Source organism: Rhipicephalus sanguineus, chromosome 3 (assembly GCF_013339695.2).
Source record: "Rhipicephalus sanguineus isolate Rsan-2018 chromosome 3, BIME_Rsan_1.4, whole genome shotgun sequence".
NCBI classification, from domain to species: Eukaryota; Metazoa; Arthropoda; class Arachnida; order Ixodida; family Ixodidae; genus Rhipicephalus; species Rhipicephalus sanguineus.
The window spans coordinates 24,336,933-24,364,242 of NC_051178.1; the positions used below are offsets into that span (position 1 = coordinate 24,336,933).

The window sequence follows — 27,310 nt, forward strand, 5'->3', positions numbered from 1 at the left end:
GCTAAGCGGTGTGAACAATGTTGAATTTCGGCGGCGCGCGAATTCCGGTCGCTGTGGCCGGCTGATTCCCCAGTGTGAATGAGCCATTAGTGACACCGACACGGGTTCCAGAAGGGATAGACGCAGGCACCGGGGACCTCACATCAGTGTTAGCACCAGACATGGTCCTGCGAAACTCCAGCCAACAGCAGGGGACTACTTCGCCCATCCAGTCGCCACCAGAACAAGCCGAAACAGCCTCTCCACAAGGCCACTCTCCACCTCCGTTGCGTCGCAGCAATCGAGACGACCCCCAGATCGCTACGTCCCGTAGCGCCCTGTTAACTCTCGCATAAAGGGGAAGAAGTGTTGTGTAAGTGCGCGTGCGTCAGTGCGTGCGTGTGACTAGACAGACGTCATCACTATCGCGATTACTGCCCTTATAAAAGGCAACCAACTTATGTTCTCAGTCACTCTTTCTTTTAAACAATTTCTGTTAATAAACCCTTGTTACTGTGCAAGCAAAGGTGTTGCGCCATGTCTGCTGAGGTCACAAAACTTACCGCACACAACAATAGCTCTAAACCAAAATGTGTTACAAGGATGATAGTGTATTGCATGCGCGAAGACATGAAATTATATGCTGATGGATGCAGGGACAAAGAAGTGAAGAAGAAGTAAGAAGGTCAAAGAAGTGCGTTTGCGCTTTAATTTTAGCCTCAGCAATATGTACTAACGAGTCAAATGAAGTTAAATCATAGTACCAAGAATTGACACCCGCAGGGAACGCGAGCCGTAGCTTCACGTGCCAATGCCAAGCACCGTCTTTATTTCCTTCTCTTGAGGTCGCGCGCTCTGCTGTTTTGTTTGCCGCTCAAAGGAACGCGCTCCAGGGTCTTGCGTCAACGCGAGTGCAAGAATCCGAGAGTGGCGTGCGTTCTGCGCGTGCATCCTGGCGGCTCGCAAATTTCTTGGGCCCCCAATTCTAAAACTGTCTAGTGTTTCGCCAGAGTTTAGATGTGTGCCTTTGACTTGTACTTAGACATACAGGGCGTGGTCGACCGTGCGCGCGCAGTTATCTTTCGAGGGGGAGCCTTGCACGTCTTGTGCTTTCACCGCAAAGTTTGCGTTGAAGCTAGAGACCACAAGTAGTATCAATTTGCTCGCTGCAGCGGCCGCATTTGATATGCTAGCTAGAAAAGCCAAAGTAAGGGTTTGTTGAAGTAACAACTGTTCCAGCTCGTGCTCGTCGTATGTATACCTGTGCGTTCTTTTCGTGCCTTCTCTGTGCTGCAAGTATCGCGCTGCAGGTGTCAAGCTGTGACAGTTGTTAGTTTGCACTCGCTGTGTGTGTTTTCTTTTCTTGCGTCATTTGTGCTCGAGCAGAACGTAGCAAGTTCCTAGCTACCGGCCGTTCTTCCTGTGAAATTCCAATTTCTTGCTATCGCTTTCATTGCCTCGCCCTTGAGGCGAAACTGTGACTGTTTCTTTTCGTAAGTGACCGTTCGCTAAAACTTTTACGGATGCTGCAAGATAAAAATATTACCTTGCATTCCTTATAATACGTATATAGGACTTTCATTACTAGCAGGTCTTCTTGTGGACGACTACAGCTATCTTCGCACACGATACAAATAATGGTTACCGCAAAATATAGGCTATGTATGCTGTGTTTGGTATCACGCACTGCGCAGTACTCCTTTTACCACGATGGGCAGCTCTGTGATGCTTCGGAGCCACTCGAGGTCTTCCCACGTAGCACCGGCGTCCCAGAAGGCTGGCCTAGCCGCTTCCATGCCCCACTCGTCGAAGTTCGGACAGCTGCGAGAGAAATCAACGTCAGAGTTACGTTTCGCGAAGCCGCTGGCGGCATTTCTCGCATCAAATCCACTTCACACAGGTCAACATGCTTTGCTACCCTGTGACACATTTTTAGAGCGAAGCTTCAAATTGAAACTGTCCCTCACTTTCTGGACCATGTTGCTCGATCTTGGCGAAAGAATGTCAGCAGCATTAAAAGAGTGCAAGATATACCGAGACAAGAAAACAGAGACAGAACAGGAAGGATGATGGACTATCAACTGACTTTATTCGATGAAAACGCGAACAAGAAACCGATATGAACATGCGCGGCTGCCACAGCAATCACATTGAAAGGCACCCTATCACTACGTGCCAGTGTGTCGGAACGGAACGAAAACCGAAAACGAAAAACGAAAAAAACGATTGTTTTGACCGCAACGAAAACGTAACCGAAACGTTATCTACTATTTCGTTCCGGAGTGAAACCGAAATTTTTTCAATAGTTTTTTGGTTCGCGAGAAAACTTCGCAATCCGGAACAACTGAACTCATCCAGTGTGAGCATATCTCAGAGTACAGTATTAGCGCGTACCTCAGGCAGGAATTCCAAAGCAAAGATATGTTGAAATTGTCCGAAAACCAAAAACAGTGGCAACCTGAGATGTTTATATTAACGCAAGTGGACTTTAGCGCGCCTGTCGCGCAGGCCAAAGTGGACAATAGTTATTGTGGGGTAAATAGAAGAAAAACATAAATGAACATACCCCGACCCGTACCACAAGTATAACGGGTTTGTATCCAATAAAAATAAATAAATGAATAGAGCAGATGCCAAAAGAGAAATTTTTGGGGAAAAAAAGAAGAAAAAAAGAAGAAAAAAAAGGAAAAAGAAGGGGGGGGGGGACTACTCCTAGCGAACCACCACCAAGGGAACGGGCCCGTCAACAGCGGGCATTTATTTAAGTTTTTCTCTTTTTTCTTTTTCTAAAGCGGTGTCTTGAATCCTGAACCTTGATTGGGAAGTTGTCTTGCTTCCAAAGTGGCTTGAATCTTGAAACTTGAAATTGGGAGGTTTTCTTGGTTCCAAATGGTTTGTTGATCCATAGTGGCTTTTGGCTTGTGGATCCCGAGGCCGGCTGAAGATTACTGGTATGAAGTAGTATTTTCGCAAACTGGGAAGTTTTCTTGCTTCCAAGGTGGTTTGTTATCCCAAGTGCCTCTTGGGTCGTTGATCCCGTTCCAAAGTGGCTTTTCCATCCAAGGTAACTTTTAGCTTGCTGATCTAGAGGCCAGGCGAAGGGTAATGGTATGAGATGAGGTTGTATTGTCCGTCGAGGGGGCTGTTGCCTTCATCTGTTTTCTAGGTATGATGTCTTGAGACGTCTTCACTGATGGTTGATTCTTCATCACCCAGAACGCCCCGAGGAGCCCGCCAGGACGAGAAAGCGGGAAGTGCTGCCAGCTTTATTGAAAAAGAAATAGATATAGATGTAAGTTGAGTATAATATGAGGAAGAGTAGAGTGGTGCTATGTTGTAAGCCTTTGTTGGTTCGTAATTGTTTGGCGATTTGGTTTGGTTTGTAGGAGCGAAACCCTCATTGAGGTATTGTTCTGGAGCATATTTAGATACGGTGACCTTCAATGGCTAAGATGAGATGTCAACCTCTACAATGGGGTCGCATATAAAAGTATTTTGTCCTTGATGTCATTTTCCTTGTAGATGTCTTCGAGTCCAGTACATCTGAGTGTGAGCCCGGCCCTGCAACCGTTTGTCAAATTGGCTGAGGGCTCAGTGCTCGTTACTCATTTATGTCTTAAGTGGTTTTCTTTCTTTCACGATGTGTATCGTAGTGGACCGGACTTAAGTGGCAGGGATTTATCCCTGTGAGTCCGGTTGATTCCAGGTGGTACTCCGCTGATGTCAGGTCACTGGAAGTTTAACTTGATGGCTTGTTTTCATCATCAAAATAGGGAGTGTGTTATATTTCAGATGGCAAGGTGACTTGCTCATTTTTAGTATTTGCACCAGAACATAAAGAGAAAGGTTTGTGAATTATTGTATGAGGAATGAGAAAGTGAGATGGAAATAAGAAAAGAAGTATGAGAAATGAAAAATGAGTTATGTCGTTGAAGAAGTAGAGAAGTACGCCGGCAGCACCCCACGCCCCCAATCGCCCACCGGGCCTCCCGCGGCACTCCGAGGAAAATTTTTGTATTTTTCTTTAGATATTTAAAACAGAAGCCTTGTCTATGCTGGGAGTGAGGGGGAGGACCCCACCTCGTTTGGCTGAGCTCACTTCCAGCTCGACAAAAGACCTTGGTTGTTAACATGAATTTTTTTTTCTAAGTATGATTATGTGGAATGGATTCATTAATGTATTTGATCATTGTTTCCAATGTTTTTAGCTGTTGCAATTCTTTTACTATTTCTGGTTTGTTAACTAAAATGTTTCGAGTAAATTTCGAGAGTTCATCTCTGAATTTAAGTGTGCTTTTGCATGTAGTTAAGTAATGATCAATATCAGTGACGTTTTCTCCGCAAATACAAATATTGTCATTTGTTTTTCCAAACCGCTGCAGGTAGAATGGGAATCGTCCATGTCCTGTTAATAATTGACTCGTATAGTAGTTTGTTGGGAAATGTTGTGGGATGTGGTAGACACTTTAATTCCAGTCGTGGACTGTTGTCTTATTATGTTCTGTTTGCCAAATTAAGTTCCATTTGTTAATTGTTTCTTTCTTTAACTGAACTTTGATGAAATGTTTCGTTATTGGAACTGTCAACGTTGTCCCTGATCTAAAAGCTTTGGAAGCTAATTCATCTGCTAGATCATTGCCGAAGTCACCTGAGTGGCCCTTAACAAAAGAAAATGTAATTTTATTTGATAATTGTACAGATTTTACCAGTAACTTTATTTCATTAATGAATGTATTCGTGTTATTTGCATTGTTTAATCCTCTAAGGCATGACAAACTGTCTCTGTTGATTTGAAACTTTTCTTTACTTTGCAAGTCTTTGATGTATTGAAGTGCTTTAATTATGGCCACTGCCTCTGCTTCAAAATTTGAGCTGTATGTTGGTAACGCATATTGTCGTGTGTTAATAATTTTATTATTATTATCCATGTGAACAAATGCCGCTCCTGTAGTTTTATCTGTTTTAGATCCATCCGTGTAAATCAAATTTTTGATTGAGTTTGATTTTACTGATTTCGTTGGTATAGCCACTCTATCTGCAGGGTGTGTACTCCTTATGTCATATTTATTGGATATGTCTTCACTATTGAATATCTTGTCTTCCCATGTGAATGTCTCTTTATTGTGGAGGATTCGATATATTTTGATTTCCTTCTCTATGTTAGGTGTACCGGCGGGACATTTGCAATAACGGGCAACACTGTGTTTGAAGTTGTGCGAAAGGCTTTTGTTATTTTGATAAGTGGTATACGTTGAATTGCTTGTAGGTTACGTAGAATATGTGAGTGTGGTCTGTACCATGCCGGTGCTGCGTATGTGATCATTCTTTCTGTAGCTCTAATATATATATCCCGTATTGGTTTGCTTGACCTGCCCCATGTATTGCCAGAAAATCGAGCTAGGTTAGATGTTAACTTATTAACCTTGTGTTTAATTTCATCCAAATGTGGGAGCAATAAGAGTTTACTATCGTATGTAACTCCTAAAATTTTTAGGTCATTGGAACATTGTATTTTCTTTTCTCCTAGTTTAATAATTGGTGGTCTGTTTTGATAATGTTTTCCTATAATTAGAAACTTACTTTTCGCCAAGTTGAAGGTCACTTTTTTCTTTTCTGCCATTGTATTATTTTTAAAGCTTGATTTGCTGTGTCTTCAATTACTTTGCGAGTGGGTCCTTGTATTATAAGTGTTATGTCATCTGCAAACGCTTGAATTTTGGTATTTTCGGGGAAGTCTGTTTGAAGTAAGTCTGAAATTGTTATGTTCCAAAAAAGTGGGCTTAGTGGTGAACCCTGTGGCGAGCCTTGTTTGAGATTCTTTTCAATGTTTAAGTGTGTTGTGGTATAGGAAATAACTCTATTCATTAAAGTGTTCAGTGCTAGGGTGCCAATATCGCTTGGACACTTAACCCTTTCGAAGTATTCTTTAATATGTCTTGGTTGTATATGATTAAAAGCATTCCTAATATCTAATGAGATTAGAATTGATTTGCATGTTGTGTTGCTGGCAATAGTGTTTGATATTTCTTCAATAGTGTTTGATATATTTCTGCTGTGTGTAAATCCAAACTGGTTTCTTGGGAAAAAATTGTTTACATATAAAAAATGGTATATTCTATCATTAAGAACTTTTCTAACACCTTTCCAAGTATGGAATTAATTGCCAGCGGTCTGTATTGTTGTGGTTTCGGATTATGTATGTCCAGTTCCTTTTTTGGTATTAGTATTATTTTAGAGTTCTTCCAAACTGACGGGAAGTGTCCTAGCTTTAATGCAGCATTGAAAATGTTAAGAAAAATTTTTTTATGTTTCAGATAAAGACACTGGATTAATTGCGTAGATAAGTTATCAGGGCCTACTGCGACTTTTTTGCGAAGGTTACTCACAACATTATATATTTCTTCCTCCGAAAAAGATTTATCCTTATCGGTATTTTCTAATCTTATCTCTTCCTCTACATTTGTTCGTTGTGTTAACGTAGGGAATAAAGTTTCCAATATATAGGTAAGTGATTCTTCTATTGATTTCGTTTGTTTATTTCCGGGTAATTGCATGGACTTAATTAAAATGGGTGTTTTTAATTTTTCTGCTGCTATTTTGTATGGGAGTGTAAAGGGATTGTTTTTTGTTACCGTACTGCAAAGATTTTTCCAGGATTCATCTCTAGCTTTACTGACTTGTTCTTGATAACTCTTAAGATTTTTAAGGTAGTTTTCTTGATATAGTTCTTTGTTCTCCTCTAGCCTTTTGAAAACGTCTTCTTAATGCACTGACTCGTTTCCTCTCTATTTCTAATTCTGCAGTCCACCACTTATTATATGTGTTTGAACAATTATTTATATTTTTCGAATATTTCTTTTTTAATATGTAAATTTTTTCATATAAGTGCTTTGTGACAAACTCTAATCTTCTAATTGTGTTAATTTCATATTCTGCTGTTTCTTTCATCCAAGGGTCTTTTTCTAATTCTTTAAGTAGCCTGTGCTCTCCATTTTGCGTTAGTCGTTTTCCCTGTTTTACTGCTTCATTAAATATGTTATATTCGATATATCTATGGTCGCTAGAATTTTCTTCTTCATTAACGTGCCATTCATATATTTTGGGATAGAGGTCTGCAGAGGCGAAAGTTAAATCTATCCAGCTTCTCCCGTTTTTGGTTTCGAATGTAGGTGGTGCGTTTGGTAGGTTTAAAAGTTGAAGATTATGTGCTATTATGAATTCAAATAATATTTCCCCTCGTTCATTATTTTGATTCCCACCCCAAATTTTGTTAAAGGCATTGAAGTCTCCTGCGATTAGTATTTGGTCACTAGATTCTGCTATAATAGGTTCAATTATATTTAAAAGCTCCTCAATATTTCCTTTAGGTGGTGCGTAAACATTCATAATTAGAACTTCCTGTTTATTCCAATATATTTTTAGTACTATAACATTTTGTAAAATTAATATAGGGAACGTTTGAATATTAGGATTATGTATTATAACTGCTACTTTTGGGTTTGTTTTGTGGCTTATAATTGTGTGTTTGAGGGGGAAACCAGTTATTTTGTTTTTGTAATGATAAGGTTCTTGGAGAATAGATAGATCGAATTGGTTGCAGTTTCGATGAACGTTAAGGGCTTCATTTGCTTTGCTGCAGTGGGCTAGGTTAACTTGAATTATTCGGAGAGAGTGTATTCTTGTGTTTGTTTTAAAGCTTGCCGATGCGCTGTTTGGATTTTTGACGTTACCTGTGTTTTTTTTGCGGGCTTTGCATATTTGTCCGTTTATCGTTGTTGTTTTCGAATAAACTTTGTACTTTACTCTTCCCAATTTCGTTCTGCCCGTTCACGCCACTCTTGGGCTATCGGGCAGTTTGGGTCTCTGATTGAGTGATCGTCTGCACCATCAGATCCCGCACTTAAGCATGCAGCGCACCGGGAAAAGTTGGCTCTACACTCTTCAATACAATGGTTGCCCGCACACTCTATGCAGCGTCTCCTCTGCCTCCTGTTGCAATTTTTTGCAAGATGTCCAAAACTAGCACAATAATAGCAGATGAGGGGGTGGTTATTGGCATAGATGGCTGCGCGAGACCATCCCACATTAACTGTGTACAAGTTCCTCAATTGTCGCCATATAGCCGGGGCGGTCTTCAAAATGTTTACTCTGTTTCGTTTCTGATTTATATATTCTGCCAGAATTGTTATTTCCTCTGGGCGTCCTGTGATGTTGCTTTGCTTTAGAATTTTCTCTGGGATATCGTCCCTTACTGTGTCTGGGTCGATACCAACCACTTTGAATGTGGAAAGTCTTGGTGAAGGTGTGAACACCTGCATTTCATTTGCTTCGGGGAGTCTATTAAGACATTCCTTTAACTGTGTCATTGCTTCACCATTTGTCGTGCTGATGGTGACAGCTGCGTCATTTACGTTGAGTTTCACGTCTGTGAGTTTTAACTTTGCCGGATCAATATCCTTGACAATTCTCTCCTTTAGTTCTTTTGTTGTCACTTCCCCTGTTGTGGGTTTTATGACCAGAACCGATCGCTTCCCCGGTTTCTTCACTTTGTCTTGTTCATCACAGTGTTGTAGGACACTAGCATAAATGCGCTCTGTTACCTTGCTATTCGGTTTCAGTTCACTCAGCTGGCCCCTCATTGAGGCGTTGTCCAAGGCTATCTCTAAGAGATTTGTCTTAATTGCCTGAAATGCTTTCATTAGCTGTTCGCATGTGTTTGTACCTGCACCCTGTTGTTGTGCAACCAGGAGTGCCTGGTAGAATGCTGTTTCACTTTCATTTATTTGTTCTGATATGGGAGGCTTTTTTTTGCTCTTGCAGCGTCTCATTTACTGGAGGCTGTCTGACTGTCTCTGTTTTTTCCTCTTGCTGCCTTTGAGTGTCAAGGGTTTGAGACCTTTCTGTGTCTGCTTTGTTGTGTACGTTTCTTGAGGATTCATCCTCGCTTTCCGACTCAGAACTGGCATGTACATGCTTGCTTAGTTCTGCATGATACTGTCTCATTACACAGGTTGAAAGCGCAAAAGACGAAGACAGAAAAGAGGCTTGACACACACCAAACCAACAAGCCCAAACAGCTACCCTAGTGGACTGTCTCATTCTTTCAATTGTTCTCTTCTTTTTTCCCTTTCTCTGCGTTTCTGTATCTGTGTCACCCCACCAATAATCAGTGGGGTCACCTGTGACCTTGGTCTACTCATTTTCGGTGTCATTATCTTCTCTCGTGTTGTGATATTTGTCAGGATGCTCAGATCTCTTGTTTTTCTCGTGTTTTGTTTTGTTGTCTGAGATGGTTGAGAGGGCATTGTCGGCGCTGAAGTTTGTAACAGCAAAAGCTGTTATGGGATCACAACAGCTGATTTTGGCGCCACACTTGTCCGCCGCCGCCTGTGTCCGTAACCGCTATCGCATGGTATAAGAAAAAAATTAAATGAGAAACAAATTTCTAGGATCGGATGGGATTTTAAACCGCGCCCTTTGCGTGGCAGTACGGTCTCCCACCACAGTGCCACGCTGGTGCTTGTAACTCCTTGGCACAAATACTCTATACGGGCATCATTTCGGGCAAGGAATCGTGTTAACATACCTGATATAGCGTGGCAGAAGAGTAAAACAACAAGCAGTCATAAGACAATGATAATAGCGCAATGAGTGTGTGGTTTAATGGTTCCCACCAGTGTTGCGGAGTTACCCCGCCAGAATTGCGATGACTCCGGAATCATTCCACATTTTCGCGACCCCGGAATGGGCACAACGTTTGGAGGAATCAAATGGGAATTGAATTAAGCTCATTTTGCACGGAATGGAATGGGAATGGAATTACGTCTTTTTCCGAAAATAGAGCGCGTTTTCGCCAACGTGCCCTTTTTCAAACTTCAAATATTAGTAAGTCAGAGCTTAGAACATTGACAATAAAGCAGTATTTTTAAAATGGCTTGGCTTATTACAAGCACGATACATTTATAGGCAACGCGTTATAAGCAACGGTTTTGTTCCGCATTAACCAAATCTTAGTTTTCTTCATATTCACGACCGCTCCAGACGCGTGGCAAAGCTGCTTGGTCCTCTTGAATACTACTTTTGTCAGCATAAAAATACGCTATGCCTCATTTTAGCATTGACACATTTAAGCCTAAACAATAATAAAACACCACCATTCGTTCAAACATGCTGGCCATGTAAATACTCTAGGTATAGCGGGAGAACTGCCCCCATGGGAATTAGTATGGTAGTTGTACACACCAGATATGTCACCAAGCTACTATCCCTCGACCATGGTAACGTGCTCTGCGTAGTTTTGCAGTTCTTAATGCATCTGATGACATCAGCTTTATGGGCGTTTATTCTTAACTCGAAAAAACTATATCAAGATGTCTTTCCTACGTTGAGGAATGACAGGAATGGGTTTGAACTGCCCGCCCATTCCCAGAGTGCGAATGGGCTAAGTTTTTTTCATTCCGAGGAACTGAAGCGAATGAAATTGCGGCAAGTTCTAAATCCCCGGAATGGAATTGGAATGTTATGGAGGCACCCATTCCGCAAAACTGCTTCCCACCCACTGCAAAGTGCCCAGGCATAATACTTGATCATAATCAGCCACAATACGAAGTGCACATAATGCCTTACAGATGTGTAGCGGGTACCACAATTCTCCGAGGAATGACGAAAAATGGCATAGTGGGAACTTCACTACTTCAGAAAAATTGCAATGATTTATGGCGTAGTGGGTACCTTGCATGTGTACTTGTATTAGTTGCCTCAAGAGACTTTACAACGGGATCTACAAAGTCTGCTCTTCCAGCTTTCGCTGTGACTGTGCTGCGTGTTTCGCGATCTTTTTATCAGAACAGCGGTCTCGCGCATCAGAGAGTATACTCAATAACGTGCTGCTTCTAACATCGTGCTCACTGCCTGGACATAAAGCACTGAGCCCGCTAAAAAAATTCGTATTTGTCTTTTCAGGAAATAAATACTGGTTTGTGCCAGTTAGTAAAAATTTGTGGTACAGTTACTTCTGTTCCTCTGAGAAACGTGTTTTACCCTTGTCCCACTTTCTTATGAGGAGGGAAGTAACTACATCACAAATCCAATGTTATTCCCTATTGGAAAAAGTCAAATGGTGGACATGGTGGAAACCACCATCCACCATTATAGTGGATTAATGTAGTGGGTGGATGGTGGACGGTGGTGGATGGTGGACGGTGGTGGGTGGATAGTGGACGGTGGTGGATGGTGGACAAGGTGGGTGGATAGTGGACAGTAATTTAGGTGGGCAGATGGTGGACGGTAGCCTTGGTGGCTAAAAATTATGCTGTGTACAAGGTACGCGGCAGGTATGGAGATGGCGGGCATATTTGTCAATGAACTATTTCCCTTTCAATGCTATTTCAGTTATATTTCAAAACATATTTGTTACACAAGGCATACAGGTTAACCACAGATTGGTAACTCTCAGCTTTGGTTCCAAATGTGTTATCAGGCAAAACAGGCACAATAATACCATGTTTGCACTAAGCAAAAAACACACTGGCTCAGTGAATAAGTTTATTCCCTTTTCTACATTTCTTGGCGTTATGCTTACTCCTTTGCCTCGACGAGCAGCTTCTGCAGAAAACCCTTGTAGAAAACCCTCACCACGACATCACGGTAGTTCCTCGGTGGCTATAATTGAAGCGGCTACAAAGAGATACATTTCTCCAAGCAACCTGAAAAATATTTAAAAAGCATCATTAAAAAATATAAATGATTTGTTTATAATCAATATATTGATGTGTCTTACACTGCTCCTTTCAATCAAATAAATAGTACTATAGTGAGTGCTGCAAGTATGGCATGTTGTTGGGCTAGTTGGTTCATAGATACAGCAGACACTTTTAAACTGGGCGAAGACAACACGTTAGAAGACAGAAATAACGTGTCTGCTGAACTTACGACTAAGTGACTTTTGAATTAATACAGTAAAATTGCACTACAAATCACTACAGCTGGTGAGGTACTACCGGCTGTTATATTATTTTTTTCGCGAGTTGCCGTAAGCGAAATAGTGCCGGCATTCCGTGCGAGGACAATTACTTGCCCTCGCAACAGGTCGGCAGCGTTCACTTGATTGTAGCCCTTGAAATAAATCTTATTATAACCACAAGTGGGTCAGTTCTCGCGGCAATTAACCTAACCCTCGCAAAATGAACGCGGGATTCGCTAGCCCGCGTTGAGCAAGAGAAAAAAAAAAACACACCGAAACCACAGCCCAAACTTTCAAACGTTGCAGCGGCAAAAGAAATCCACATTGGACGATGCCGGCGGCCAGCCAACGGGGATACACAGCCGGCCAGTTGACGCTAGCGCGGCAGTGCCGAACCCCCACCTAGCGCGGCAGTGCCGAACCCCCACCCCATTCCGCCTAACGGGGATACACAGCCGGCCAGTTGACGCTAGCGCCGCAGTGCCGAACCCCCGCCCCATTCCGCCTTCCCCGGAAGCCCACCTACCACATTATATCGTCCTTCAGGGGCGGATTCTGAACAAATTCCCGTTATTTCCGACGTAAAAACTTATGAGTGCACAAGGGTGCTAGCATAATCAGTGTTGTTTATTGCATCGCCAAATGAAACGTATCGCGCCTCACCGATTCCCAGTCACAGCACAACCCGGTGGCAGTAGCAATAATTTTTTTAGTTTGGTTATTACAAGTGCAGTGACGATTGTTAAATACCTGTGTAAGACGAGAGGCTGTCGAAAATTTGATCTATGTTTTCAGTTTTATGGCGGGTAGTGCGCCCGTCTCACATATTCAAGCACTTTGTAACAGTAGCGATTTAAGCTGTTCACAAACGTCGGGCGGGAGCAGCCCGACGTTTGCAAAAACATTCAGCACCACCGTATTCAATATCCCTTGGCAATACGCATACAGCAATAATAAGGCATAACGTGCACAGAGTAGCACTCACAGCCACCTACCTTTCGCAAGAGAATCATGCTGGCAGCGTACACGTTGCGACGTCCGCCGGTCTTCAGGTGATGTAACGAGTCGGCGTTGGCTGACCACCCCGTTTGCAGGCATCCGTCGGTCTAGAGGCAATATGGTGAGTTCCCATGTGCACGAACTGTCACGTCGATTCTCCATGCCACAGCGCGCGTTGCGAGAAACTATTCCGGCACTCTTCATCGACGATGATCACCAAGAAAGGAATCGTACTTGGGAAGCTGGCGCCTGCCGCTCACTTAGTGTGCCGTGTACCGCGCATCATACTGATTCAAGATGTTCCGCCTAAGTCAATGACCGCAACATAAACCACAAAGCACGGGCACGCACGAAAATCAACCGCATCAGCACAAACACAATCACCACGCCATGATCACGTTGTACGCAGCGCGCCGCCATGACAGGAAAGAAAAATCTGGGAGGACGACAGCGGCGACGCCAGTGGCCACGGCCTAAACGAATTTCACTTCCGACGATGGCGGACGTGACGTCACCGCCGCCATTGAGACTGCGCCTATGGCGAACACGGTCTCAGAGACCGGCAGTAGACATTAATCTCAGAGGCTAGGTTGTAAGCCGCTACCAGCGCAGCGAGGAGGAGGGAGCTGGGAAGCAGCTGCTCGGCTCAGATAATAACTGCTGGGGTTTGACGACGTCCCAAAAGCACGATATGATTTTGAGAGACGCCGTAGTGTGGGGGCTCCGGAAATTTCGACCACTTGGGGCTCTTTACGTGCGCCAAAATCTAAGTATACGGCTGTGCTTTGCACCTTGCCCCCGTCTAAATGAGGTTCTCGGCTCAAGCCGCAAATTGTTTTTGCAATACAGTACATTGTCAATCTGTTTACGCGAGGTGATTCGGTTGCAGCATGCATTTCACGGACCTTTTTCTCAACATTTACATCCGTAGCGCACATGATGTTGATGTTTACTTCCAGCCTTATCATAAATGTGAGCGAGCAGCAAATTCAGCGCGAATGTTAAAGCGCAACAGGCGTGGTCTCGGGTAGGTACATCCCACGGAAGTCCAAAAATTAACTGCTATCCAGTGATCACTAATTTTGCTTTTTCTTCGTGCTCGAATCAATATTCTCAGCCAAGAAAATCGTATTAAAATTTACGAATAATCAGGCAATACACTCTTGAGCATTTTTTCGCGATCAATAAAATAGGCACTGCAAACAAATGTAACATTGAAAACGAAAGCTCAAGGGGCTCGACCACTCACCACAAAAATATAGATTTATTTCATGTCAGTCAATAAGAAATAAAAAAAAAAATGCATGCTCACAAGGGGTGCATTACAAATACAAAACAAGTTCGATATCCTGTCTATTGAGTTTTACATTGCTCCATTAGGCATTACCAACTCGCTCAAAATGCTGTTCATTTGCACTGCAATGATATTTCACATTATACTCATCATAGTTGCCACTGCTTTCGAGTATAATGACGGTGTTTGGTGCAGCTTCTCCAGCATGGTGCAGCATGGTACACCATCATTTTCCTCACCCACCATTCCCTCGCTGCTTTCCACCATTCGCGCCATAGTGGGCGCTGTCTCCTGCCCCTACCCAGTATTTTGCTGCTACCCTCCACCATCGTCCACCATCATTTCCACCTTACCCAGCTAACGTACACCTTGCCACCCACCACTGTCCACTATAACACCATGATTTACAGCATACCCAGCATTATTTCCACCATATCCACCACCTTTTCCAGTATCCACCATGGTAGTTTTTCCGATAGGGATTGATGATTACCTTAACTTCAAATTTTTGCATACCAAAAGAAATTGTTACGAACGGTTACGGAACATTTTTTTTTTGTTCCGGAACAGAAAGGAAACGGACCTTTTTGCGGTGGAACGAAACTAAAACCGAAACGAAAAACATTTCGTTCCGACACCCTGCTATATACTATTATCATTGTCAAGAAACCGGAGCTCTTTGTCATTCAGAAACACAGATGGCGCGCTCACACACTTATCAGGACTAAGTTTCTAGAGCTGAAACGCTTCAATTATTTCCCGATCTTTCTATGTTTGAGCCATTGCATTCACTGAAACGTTGCTGAATGGGAGGGTGCCAGTGCACACTTTGCAATGAATTGGTAGAGTGCCCTCCGTGCCCGTAGGGAGTAAATTGGCGTGCTCGCGCGTCCTATCATTACCATACTTCTCTGATCGCCCGATGTATTCTTTGCCACTGGTAAAGGAAATTCTGTAGACAACAATGAATCGGTAGATTGCCACCCGTGCCTACGGGTACGGGCACGGGTGGCAATCTACGGATTCATTGCAAGGCGTGCGGTTGCACCCCTCTATACAGCAGCGTTTCAGTGAATGCAATGGCTAAAACATAGAAAGAGCGGGAATTTATTGAAGCGTTTCATATCAACAAACTTCGCCCTGACAAGTGTGTGAGCGCACCATGTGTGTTTTTGAATGAAAATGAGCTCCGGTTTCCTGACGATGATTGTAGCATGTAGTGATAGCGTGCCTCTCCATGTGATTGCGGTTGCTGCCGCGCAAGCTCATACCGGTTTCTTCCAGTTTTCATCGAAATAAAGTCAGTTGATAGTCCAGCATCCTCCATGTTCCTGTATCTGTTGTCCTGTCTCGGTTTTTCCTGCTTTCTTTTAATGCTGCTGGCATTCTCTTACCTAGAACTATGTACCAACTTGGCAGAAAAGCCACCCCTATGCTGCTGGATGTTGTATCAGTGCCGAACAGCTCACACGCAGCACAACACTATTGTAACCAATCGGCTTATGTTCCGCACCCTGTGAACAACTCATACGTATGTGCTCATTGCTGTGCTATTTAGAAGAACAGAAAGTTAGGCGCAGAACACACACAATGCACATGAGGAGCGCTCGTCTTGTCTAGTTCTTTATGTGTATTAACGCGATAGCGTTAGAGAGCTTGTGTCGCAGAAATTCCGGTGTCGGCGTCGGCACCGTTGGTTGTGAGCGAAAAATCGTCCGTGTCCGAAAAATCGAGAAAGAAGCAAATAAAATAAACAATAAAATCTTCGGTCCCATGGAGGATCGAACCCGGGCCGCTCGCGTGGCAAGCAGGCGTCTTACCACAAAGCCACGCTGCTACTTGCAGTTTCCTCGGAAAAAAACGCTACATAAATGCCATGTAGTGAAAGGAGTCACCTTAACCAGCGCCTTCTTCGTTAACGCATTTTGTTCGGCAGGTGTCACGACGAAAACGAGTCCATAAGGCGATTTGTAGGCGCATTCGCGAGGCCATCAAACTACGTCGAAAAAAGCCGGGATAGTGCAGCCATCGCCGCTAAATACACACACGAACTTTCAAACAGCTCTAAAAATGGACAACTATGTCCATCTAGCGGAAAACATATCAAGCCAACGCAGCAAACAGCAAATGCTAGATAATGTGCTGCCATCGTGAGGCATTGTGAGAAATGTGTCTCGACTTTTTATGGCATCCGAGAGGGCGGGCGCACGGCGTGTATCTTGGAGGCCATGCGACTCTTGCTTTAGATCGAAAACCTCTGCAATTCGCGCGCGTGCGTGCGTGTGTGTCTGTGTGCGTGTGTGTGTAACAATACACATTAATAGGTATCCACTTAGTGGTCGAAGTGCGCACTAGGGGCTGGATTTCGCTATCGCGTTCAACTCTTAAAGGCGAAGCTTAAGGGTACCCCAATTTTTTGCGTGTTTTACGCTTCCAAGTACCTTTATGGCTGGCTCTCTTTCTTTATGCAGTCCCGCATTCAAATTACGATTGATGCCAATTTTTCTTCAGTGGATCAAATAACGTCCATCGAGAGCACAATTACCTGAACAAAGTTACTTCAGTTGGGCCTGCTTTCCCACCAATGGTAGTTTTGTGCGACTGCTCAGTTGGACTTTCACAGCACTACATCCAGTATAGTCCATCTTCACGTGTATATATATATATATATATATATATATATATATATATATATATATATATATATATATATATATATATATATATATATATATATATATATATATACATATAGCATTCCGACGAAGGCTGGCCCACCAGCCGAAACGTTAATACAACTACATTTCGTACGCGAGTCCTTCTTTTCACCCATATATATATATATATATATATATATATATATATATATATATATTATGAGGTCTTGGTTGGGCAGACGTTTATTTGGCCCGAACACCCGGCAGCGAACAGGCACGATCAACCCACACTGATGATGATGATGATACACGACGAAGATGAGGATGCATAACCAAATGCATTATGATGATGATAATGTACGCATGAAGAAGATGTGCATAATAAATGCCCACACTAATTCCCCCCACGTGAAAGCGGCCAGCCTGGCCGCTGCAGGTCAAGGAGACGAGGAATGTCGCATGAAGGGCTTGATGCTGAAGGCGAGGACAAACCATGTAGTGCGGTAACGGCGGTCTGCTGGCATTACAAGTGGCGTCACGCGATAATTCACAGGTGAAGTCTGTTCCAGAACTGCGTACGGCCCGATAAACCGTGGCTGAATCTTCTCACACAAACCAGGTGTGCGAAAAGGCGTCAAGAGCACTACCTCGTCACCGGGTCGGAAAGAGACAGCACGATGCGCTTCATCATAAACAATCTTCCTGTCTTGCTGTCTGGCTTCGGTATTCAGGCGAGCACGCTTGTGGCACTGGGCGAGTCGCGAAACGTATTCCTCGGAAGAGGATGGTGACGGATTTACGTTGGAGGTAAAGAAAGAAACGTCCAGAAGGGAAGTAGGGGAACGTCCGTAAACTAGGTAAAACGGTGAATAGCCGGTTGTCCGCTGAATGGCTATGCTATAGGCGAAAGTGACGAATGGTAAAATCGTGTCCCAATTTTTGTGGTCTGGTTGAATATAGGCGGCGATCATGTCGGCAAGCGTGCGATGAAATCGCTCGGTCAGGCCGTTAGTCTGGGGATGGTAACTAGAAGTGGTCTTGTGAGTGGTGCCGGAGGCTCGGAGAAGTTCGTTCACTAGTTGAGAGAGGAATGCCTTTCCACGGTCACTGGTCAGAACACGTGGAGCGCCATGGCGCGGTATAATGGCTTGGAGAACGAAATCGGCAACTTCAGAAGCAGAACTAGTAGTCACAGAAGATGTCTCCGCGTAGCGGATCAAATGGTCCACAGCTGTCACGATCCATCGTTTACCGGTGGCAGTGATTGGAAGGGGCCAAATAGATCGACCCCTACAACTTCAAATGGTATCGCGGGACACGGAAGAGGCTGTAGTTTACCGGCAGGAGCAGATGTTGGAATTTTTCGACTTTGACAGATACTGCAGGACCCGACGTACCTGGCTACGCTAGTAGTAATGCCAGGCCAATGAAAACGACTTCTAAAGCGGTCGTAGGTTTTATGAAAACCGAAATGACCTGCAGTCGGATCATCATGGAAGGCTGTAAGGACGTGAGAGCGGAGAGAGCGAGGTAGAGCTGCCACCCAGCGCTAGACTGTCAGGATGGTAAATTCGGCGGTACAGCACGGAGTTGTCGAGCCTAATTTGCGAGAGATGGCGACGTAGCCGAGCGTTAAGTGGACAGGAAGTTCAAGAGAAATGGCCCATGATCCGTCGACAGTACGGGTCAGCCAGCTGGCGAGACGCCAATTCCTGGTCGTTGTCCGGAGGCAGGTGGTCTATAGAGGCCAGAGAGGGAACCGATGTAAAAGTGGGCTCACAATGTTTGTTATGCGAAGCGGTTGCGGAAGCGCCGAGCGGGGCCGTAGGTAGCGGGCAGCGAGAAAGAACGTCGGCGTCTTGATGTTTTTTAGGGGCGAAGCTCCCTAAGGCGGCACCCGTTCGTCCCTCGTAGTAGTGCGTAACCAGTCGTAACGCTAGTACCAGATCTTGACCTCCAAGGTGGTGCCGGTGGGAGATTTTTCCTGTGCGTTGTTGAACAATAAAAAATTCGCAGCGTGCGCGTTAACTAAAAGCCGAATTCTTCTGTCTCTCATTCCCCATTAGCAGCCATTGGCATGTTCCAGTAGGAAACGTTAGTAGAAGTAGAAGTGTAAGTGTTAGCTAAAAGCCTACTTCTTCTGTGTCTCATTCCCATTAGCAGCCATTCTTTACCTCCAAGGTAGTGCCTGGTGAGATTTCTCCTGTGCGTGATTAAACAATAAAAATTTCGTTCAAAACGCCGTTGATTGATGAAATAAACCAACGAAAGACGTCAGATGTTTTCTAAAAGCAAAGCGAAAGAACGCCAGATGTTTCTAAAGCATAACGAAAAGACGCCAGCTGCTTAACGAAAGACGCCAGATGTTTTCTAAAGCAATGGTTTTATAAACAATGAAAATTCACAGCGTACATGTAAAATTAAAGTGAGCTGCAAGTCGTCATAACTCATCGAACCTTTAGTATAAACGCGCCCGATCTCACGTCGGTGATCATGTACTGGGGAGAATTCACGGAAGATTCACTGTTTACCGATGAACCTCCGCAGCTTCGCCCACTCATCATCACTCACTCCGTGGATATGCTGCGATTTTTTTCGACACTTGTAGATGATATCGAACTCATACTCCTGAAGACGCAGAATCCAGCGACCGAGGCGTCCCGATAAGTTCTTGAGTGTGAAAAGTCATCATAACGCGTGGTGGTCAGTAACAATGGTAAAATGACGGCCGTGCAGATAGGGACGAAACTTCTGCACCCACCAGATGACGGCCAGACATTCCTGCTCGGTGATCGCGTAGTTCCTCTCGGCTGTAGAGAGTACGCGGCTGGCGTATGCAACGACTCGCTCTCGCGAAGAGTTGTCGCGTTGCAGAAGAACGGCGCCTAAACCGCGGCCGCTAGCGTCTGTGTGCAGGAGAGTCGGAGCGGCCTCGTCAAAATAGGAAATAACAGGGTCGGTCATGAGGGCACCCTTCAACATGTCAAAAGCCGATTCACATTCCTGAGACCACTCAAAGGGCATACCGGAGACAAGTAGCTTGTGTAGTGGTGCAGCTATGGAGGTAAAAATTCCTATAAATCGAGGAAAGTAAGACGCGAGGCCAAGGAAACTTCGCAAGTCTTTAGGCTTCTCAGAGCGAGGAAAGCGAAGCACCGCAGTGGTTTTGTCGGGGTCAGGACGTATTCCGTCCTTGCACACGACATGACCGAGGACTTTTCTGAATTTTCTGGTGAAATGGCATTTTTTGGTGTTAATTTGAAGACCAGCGCCCACAAGGCACGCCAGGACTTAATCCAAGCGTTGCAGGTGTTGATTAAACGTTGATGAAAAGACAACAATGTCATCTAGGTAGCACAGGCAAGTATTCCATTTCAGGCCACGCAGCACGGTGTCAATCTGCTACATCGTGGTCGGAGCGCATAGCATCCAAGAAGTACGCCAGACGAAGGCTGCCAGAACAAGAACCCTTTATTAGAGGCGGCTATCGTTTTTATAGCCACCGTGAAATCATATCATGTATGTACAATCAGCTGCGACTCGGTGCACGCATAAACAAACGCTATCTTTATACAGTAAGCAGCCATGCGCGCGCACGTAAAGCGCAATCTACTTTGCAGCAGCCCTTCCTTCTTATGGTGGATACCGCTGCACTGGTTTCTTAGCTCGCGTCGAACGCCGTAGCGCAGGCGCAGCTGATTCTTCGGTGTATGAGGCTTCATTAGGCTTGACTTGAGTTTGAGGTGATGACCCGGCAACTGTTTCGCTTGTTGCAGCCGCGGAGCTGTCCCTCAGACGAACCTGGTCCATGTGGCGCTCAAGTAGCCCGGCTGATGTCTCGATGGTCATCATACGGGCGCCGTTCAGTTGTTTGATTGTGCCAGGTAGCCACCTCTCCCCATCTCCGAAGTTCCGGGCCCAAACTGCGTCGCCTGGACCAAATCTGCATGGCGTGTCTTCCTGCGAAAATAAAGGAAAAGACAACGGCGGAGGAAGACACATGTCTAAACGAGATCGAATCTGGTAGTTCAGAAGCCTCTGCGAAGGTGACTTGTCGTCTTGCGGTGTTCTTCGATAGTTGAAGAGAAGCCTGGTCAGTCTTGTAGACAGGCTACCATGCGGAAGCTTCTTGAGGCCGTCTTTGATTGTACGTACGGCCCTTTCTGCGAGCCCGTTCGACTGCGGGTGGTATGGTGCAGTTCGAAGGTGTTTCACGTTGTTTCCGGACAAGAACTTAGCGAACGTCTCCGATGTAAACTGCGTTCCGTTGTCCGTAACAATCGTCCTAGGAATGCCAAAGCGACTGAACATCTCACGCAAGGACGTGACGGTAGATTCAGCTGTGGCATGTTGCATCGGCACTGCCTCAATCCATTTGGAATGCGAGTCCACTGCCACTAATATCATGGTACCGTTCACTGGACCAGCAAAATCGAGGTGAACGCGGGACCAGTTTTCTTGAGTTGGCGGCCAGTTCATCGGTGTCTTCGCTGGAGGCAACGGCCTTGCTTGCACGCATATATGGCAATTCTTACCCAAGTGTTCGATTTCTTGGTCTAGTCCCGGCCACCACACATTTGTTCGCGCGACCGCTTTCATAGCCGATGCTCCCTGATGCGTCTCGTGCAGCATTTGAAGCGTCCTCTCGCGCGCAGCCTCAGGAATGACTATTCTATGGCCCCAGAAGATGAGGTCATGCGCAACCGTCAACTCAAGTTTTCTTGCCACGTACGCTTTCAAGCATGGTTCCACGTGTTTTCCTTGCGGCCAACCCTTTAGTATAAACGACTTGACTGTTCGCAATACCTTATCGGCTTCTGTCAATCGGGGAAGCTCGTGTGACGTCACAAGTGTGTCGTCAAGTTGCCGCAATGAGTGCACGTAATCAGGTATTTCTTCGGCGACATCGTCAGGGGTCGTGAGAGGAAGTCTGCTGAGGGCGTCGGCGTTTTGGTTGTCTCCTCCGGGCTTGTATTCTATCCGGTATTGGTAGGCTCCCAAAAGCAAAGACCAGCGCTGGATGCGAGCAGCTGCCATGACAGGTGTAGGGCGGTCTTCGCGGAACAAGCCAACCAGCGGCTTATGATCGGTTACCAGAATGAAAGGCCGCCCCAGCAGGTAATCACGGAACTTGGTTACGCCGAAAACCAATGCCAAGGCCTCGCGCTCGAGCTGCGAATAATTCCGTTCCGCCTTGGTCAGTGTTCGCGAACGGAATCCTACCGGCTTGTCGACGCCGTCAACACGATGGGAAAGAACAGCTCCTATGCCATGCGGAGAGGCGTCACACTCGAGCCGCAACGGCTGGGTTGGGTCAAAGTGCATGAGCATTTTGGCATGTCGGAGGGCTTCCTTAGATTGTTCAAATGCCTGTTGCTGACTTGAAGTCCACTTCCACCGGCAATCCTTCTTCAGAAGTTCGTATAATGGAGCAAGCGTTGTTGCCATGCACGGGAGGAACTTGCTGTAATAAGTGAGCAGACCAATGTAAGAACGTAGTTCACTCACGTTTCTTGGACTTGGTGCTTTCATCACAGCTTCCATGTTCTTCTCCAGTGGATGAAGTCCGTCACTTGTGATTTTGTGTCCCAGATACGATACTTCCGTCTTTCTGAAGGAACATTTATCCTTCCGTATTTTTACGCCACATTCACGGAAGCGCTGGAGCACAGCTTTGAGATTGCTTCCGCTGTCTGCTTTCCCTTCTGCCACCAGGACGTCGTCTAAATATGCTTGTACGCCACTTAGACCACCAAGCAAATTTTCCATAGTGCGCTGAAAGATAGCCGGTGCGGACGACACCCCAAAAGGTAAGCGGTTGAAGCAAAACAAGCCTTTGTGGGTACTGATGGTGGTCAACTTCTCTGACTCGTCATCCAATGGAATCTGGTTGTAGGCGTCCCGTAAGTCTAAGGTGCTATAGACGTCTCCCTTGTGCAGTGCTGCAAAAATGTCATCGATGACTGGAAGCGGATAGTGTTCAGTGACGCATGCTGCATTTACGGTGACCTTGTAGTCGCCGCAGATCCTGACAGATCCGTCTTTCTTCAGCACCGGCACAATTGGCGTAGCCCATTCAGAGTGAGCGACAGGAGAAAGCACGCCAGACTTCACTAGCCTTTCCAGCTCTTCCGTAACCTTGTCTCGCAATGCATACGACAGAGGTCTCGCCTTGAAAAATTTTGGAACTGCTTCTCCTTTCACGTAGAGGTGAACAGGCGGAACCTTGAACAGGCCCAGTTCTTGCTCAAAGACGTCTTCATACTCAGACAAAATTGCTTCCAGCTCTTTGTCATCTCGTCTGCTGGCACTGCTGAGGCTTAGAACAGGAGCACCCAGGTTGTTCAGGGCTCGAATAAGGTCGCGACCACATAAACAAGGCCCTGAATGACGAACTACGGTCATGGAGGCAGTCAGTGTCTTGCCCTCGTAGGAAATTGGCAGCGTGGGCTTACCAGCGATAGGCAGCGGTCCCAGGTAGCAGGACAACTTCAAGTCTGTCTTCTTGATTTTGGGCCACTGTTCGCGGTGCCTGTTGTACACGTCCCAGGGTATTACGCATACCGGCGACCCGGTGTCAATTTCCATAATTAGGTCAACGCCTCCGCAGCGAAACTTACGTCGTACAGGACAGATGATTTCGTTGTCCGGCACCGACGCTTGACTTTCGCTGATTGTGAACAGCTGAGCAGTACACGCCTCGTTTCCTTCGGGGCTTCCGGTTAACGCAAAAGTGCTCTGTCTCCTGGCACTTGCCCTGCACGCTACGGATATATGCCCCTTTTTACCGCACTTGAAGCACTTGGCATTTTTGTACGGGCAAGCTTGATCCGAGTGGGTTTTGTTTCCACACCTTCCGCACTCTTTGCTTTCTTGCTTGCTTGTGCATCGTATTGGCCGCCTGTCAGCCAACCTATGTAGTTCCGGTTCAGTCTTCACGTCGACGTTCTTCATAAGCCTGATGCCTTGACCCGCCGCCTCTGATGCGAGCACCATGCTCTCGGCTTCCTTCAAGGTCAATCTTGAACGACAAAGTAGTGCTTTCTGTAGCTCTGCGCTTCGGATTCCGCATACAATCTTGTCCCGCAGCATTCGGTCCAACATGTCGCCAAAGTTGCACTTGTCGGCAAGTCGACGGAGCTCGACGATAAACTGCTGGGCAGATTAGTCTTCATTTTGGACACAAGTGAAAAATCTGAAGCTCTCTGCAATTTCGTTCGGCTGGGGATCATAGAAGCTTTGCAAAATTTCCACCGCTTCCTTGTAGGTGAGCTGGTTCACCTTACGAGGAGCGCACCGCCCACTGAGGACGTCAATGGACCGTGATCCGAGAGCCGAGACAAGAAGCGCTCTCTTCTGTGCGTCTTCCGTGATGTTGTTCCCTTCGAAGTAGGACTCGATGCGAATGACGTACGACGTCCACTTGTCCTTGCCATCGTCAAATGGTGGTACTTGGTACGCCATTGCAGAAGCAGCGAAGTCCTTGGTCTTACGTGGGTGGGTTTCTCGTCGCCATTGCTACATCGTGGTCGAAGCGCATAGCATCCAAGAAGTACGCCAGACGAAGGCTGCCAGAACAAGAACCCTTTATTAGAGGCGGCTATCGTTTTTATAGCCACCGTGAAATCATATCATGTATGTACAATCAGCTGCGACTCGGTGCACGCATAAACAAACGCTATCTTTGTACAGTAAGCAGCCATGCGCGCGCACGTAAAGCGCAATCTACTTTGCAGCACAATCATACGCTCAAAAGTCGCGGGTGCGTTGCATAGCCCGAAAGGCATCACGTTGGACTCATATAGGCCTTCCGGGGTGGCAAACGCTGTTTTTTCTTTGTCATCTGCGTGCATGGGGATTTCCCAATAGCCGGAACGCAAGTCGAGGCTCGAAAAATATTCCGCACCTTGTAAGGAATCAAGAGCGTCGTCAATGCGTGGCATAGGTATGCGTCCTTCCTAGTGATCTTATTGAGCGCCCGGTAATCTACGCAAAAGCGTACAGAACCATCCATTTTCCGCACCAGAACAACGGGAGTTGGTGCGAGCACGGGTACAGCACAGCGATAGTGAATTGCGATTAATGGGATTAATGGGTGAATAATGTCATCGATTAGCGCGTGGGCAGTACACAGAGCGGAAGGGCGAATTGTGTTCCCCTGGGCTGCAACCAGTGTGGGTCCATCGTAAGGCGTCATCACTTTCCTGAGACGGGCACAGAAATCAGCACGAAGAACAGAAAACGTAGCACCAGTGTCCACCAAGGCATCGAGGTGCACTCCTTCAACTATTACAGAAATCATCTTGCAAGGGCGTGCTGGAGGAACTTGAGTCCTGTATGTGAATGCAATTTTTCCTCCAAAAACTGCATCGCTTAGTTTTCCGGACGGTAGTCAGAGGTGAGAGAGGCAGGCCGAAGCGGAGACGAGGAGCGACAGAAGGGCGAAGGTGAACGGCGTCTGGTTGACCGATAACTATTGCGCACTTCACTCGATGCGGGCGGAGATAGAGACCGACGCGGAGGTGACGAATAACGGCGGCCGTGTTAAAAGGCTCCTCCGGGGAAGTCACGCTCGCACATGTATCCTCGACTCTCGTCTTGCTGGCGCTTGCGGCAAAAGCGTGAGATGTGACCGCGATAGCCGGAACAATAGCACGTAGGGCGAGATGATCGCCAAGGCGGGTAGTAGGCAGGGTTTGGGGCACCGGGTGATAGCGCAGTCAGATGGGCAGACGAGGGCTCAGCTGGTGGTGAGGGGAAGCTCGCGGGGGGCGCGGCAGCAACCGACGCATATGTTCATGGCTGCAACGTCGATTTGGCGTTCCCGAAAGGTGTGGGAGCAACTTGCGCGAATGTTGGTAGGAGGCGAGAGGCAGCGGGTTGAATGTGCGCCGAGTGGGTCAAGGACGCTAGCTCCTCCCTGATGCCATCACGCAAGGCCGTGCCGGAAGGCTGACTGGGACACAGTGTAGGCACTGAGAATCCCATTAATCGCAATTCTTCACGTATCAGTGCCCTTATCATGCCTCTTAGGTCTGCGTCCGCCATAGAACGTGTTTGATCACTGTCCGGTGGGAGGCGAACAGACTCGAGTTCGTCGAGGCGCTGACACGTTGTGAAAACTTCAGCAACGGTAGCCGGATTGTTGATGGCAAGAGCATTGAATGCGACAGTTGTAATGCCCTTGAGAATGTGGCGTACCCTGTCCGACTCTGACACTGATGCGTTGACACGTCGGCAGAGCGCAAGAACATCCTCGATGTAGGACGTGTACGACTCGCCGAGATGTTGTTTGCGAGCCTCGAGGGTTTTCTTGGCGAGAGCCGACCGAATGGCCGGTGTGCCAACGACTTGGCGCAGCTGTTCTTTGAAGGCAGCCCAGTCGGGGATGTCAATAAGGTGGTTAAAGAACCACGTCTTCGCCACACCCGTAAGGTAGAAGGAGACGTGAGTTAGGCTGTAGTTGTCGTCCCACCGATTAGCAGAAATGACACGCTCGAAATCGTCCAGCCAGTCCTCCACATCTTCTCCGCGCAGACCAGCGAAGAGATGAGGCTCGCGCTGTTTGCGACGTGAGAAGGCGTGGCTTGCGGTGCCAGAGTGGGGACGGTAGCAGCACCGACCTGCTCGTGCTGTGACATATTGCCGGACGGTTGGCGCAAACGGCGACCTGAGCGAAGCTCCAGGAGGTAGAGCGGACGAGAAGAGGACGGGGGATCCAGAAGCAACCTCCACCACGTATGAGGTCTTGGTTGGGCAGACGTTTATTTGGCCCGAAGACCCGGCAGCGAACAGGCACGATCAACCCACACTGATGATGATGAGACACGACGAAGATGAGGATGCATAACCAAATGCATTATGATGATGAGAATGTACACATGAAGATGTGCATAATAAATGCCCACAATATATATATTTATATATTTATATATATATATATATATATATATATATATATATATATATATATATGTGTATATATATATATATATATATATATATATATATATATATATATATATATATATATATATATATATATATATATATATATATATATATATATATATATATATATATATATATATATAGACATTGTGTCACAGTGTCGCTATGTGGCTGGCGAGAAAAAATAGCTCCGAAGGTATACAGGAAACCAACCGACGTTCACCGATATCTTCATTTTAAAAGCAGCCATGTTAAACATTGTAAGACTAGTATACCCTACAGTCAAGCACTTCGCTTCAAGAGGCTGTGCTCTGAAAATGCGGACTTTGCTAAAAACTGCGATAGGCTTCGCGATGCCCTAACTGAACAAAAATATCCGCCTCAAATAGTGAATGACGCGATCATGTGCTCCGATGCGATGGACCGCAGGGCGCTTCTAAAACCGGGTGAACAAACTGCGCAACGAAA

General features: G+C 45.9%; 1 protein-coding gene across 1 annotated transcript in view; it reads right to left on the reverse strand.

Moving 5' to 3' along the window:
• Positions 1–1,658: 1,658 nt before the first annotated feature.
• The window catches only part of LOC119385325 (2-Hydroxyacid oxidase 1-like), a 167,955-nt gene continuing 142,303 nt past the window's right edge, over positions 1,659–27,310 (reverse strand). Inside the window, exon 6 of the mRNA XM_037652789.2 lies at positions 1,659–1,800. Coding sequence (XP_037508717.2) covers positions 1,659–1,800 — 142 coding nt within the window. The remainder of the gene's footprint in view (positions 1,801–27,310) is intronic.